Below are 1059 nucleotides of genomic sequence, written 5' to 3' on the forward strand. Positions count from 1 at the left end.
ATCTGCCCTGCGCCCCCCTCCGGCCACAGGGGAGAGAAGAGGCAGGAGAAGCCAGGGGTCGGGCTCCCAGCCACCCCAGAGCTGGGGAGAACGCAGGCGTCCGGGCTCCCAGGTACCCCGAGCCCCGTCCTGGAGCAGTGCGGGGAGAGCCCAGGTGGCCGGGGCTCCCAGCCCCTCCCAGAGCTGGGGGGAGAGATCCCTGGAGGGACTGGGGGGCACTAGCTTGTGGCTGGGGGCACGGGGGGCAGGACAGAGACAGCACAGGGGCAGGGCTTGGAGGTGCCCCCCAGGACAGGAGGGCGGGGCCACTTGCAGCCCTACCCCAGGAGCTGATGGGGTGGGGCTGCCCCCAGGGGGCGTGGGGGGTCAGGGCACAGGGGTTTTGAAAGGGGGTTTTCAATAAAGGTATTTTACTACATGCCTGGCAGCCTTGTCCCTGGCTGAGATGCGGCTGCTTCTGGGGGGGCACCAGGGCCTGGGCATAACAGGCTGCCTGGGGTCTGGGGCATGGCTGGGCGTAACAGGCTGTGGCTGGCTCGGGTGGGGTCACAGGGACCTTTCAACCCATGCTGATGCAGCTGGCTCTGGGGTGGGGTGGTGGGTTAGGGCTAGGGAGTGGGCATGGCCAGTGCCCCTCACCCAGTGTTGATTTGCAGTTGGCTCTGGGAAGAACAAATGCAGCTGAGGGGGCGCAGTTCAGGGGCTGGGCATACAAGGCCCTGCACCCAGTACTGGGGTGCAGCTGGCCACGTGCCAGGAGCAGGGCAGAACAGATGCAGCTGGCTCTGGGGTGGAACAGGGCTGGGTAGAACAGTGGGGGAGGCGGGGGGTACCTGGCACAGAGGAGGCGGCGACTCCGGCTCTTTCTGGAAAGTTTTAATCTAGAACTTGGTAAAAAAAACTACATCGAATGAGCGCCTCAGGCGCACCCCGTCTGCCCGGTGCCCCCGCCCTGGGTGGGGGAGGCACCGGCCTTGGGGCATTAAAAAAAAAAGGCATTTTCTGATCAGAAAAAACCCCCTGAAACAACAGAAAAAAAAAATGAAACCACTCACAGAC

General features: G+C 63.7%; 1 protein-coding gene across 1 annotated transcript in view; it reads left to right on the top strand.

Moving 5' to 3' along the window:
- RCOR2 (REST corepressor 2) overlaps positions 1-649 on the top strand; it is a 9926-nt gene extending 9277 nt beyond the window's left edge. Inside the window, exon 10 of the mRNA XM_025193256.1 lies at positions 644-649. Coding sequence (XP_025049041.1) covers positions 644-649 — 6 coding nt within the window. The remainder of the gene's footprint in view (positions 1-643) is intronic.
- Positions 650-1059: the final 410 nt, after the last annotated feature.

Source organism: Alligator sinensis, unplaced genomic scaffold, assembly GCF_000455745.1.
Source record: "Alligator sinensis unplaced genomic scaffold, ASM45574v1 scaffold1860_2, whole genome shotgun sequence".
In the NCBI taxonomy this organism is placed as follows: Eukaryota; Metazoa; Chordata; order Crocodylia; family Alligatoridae; genus Alligator; species Alligator sinensis.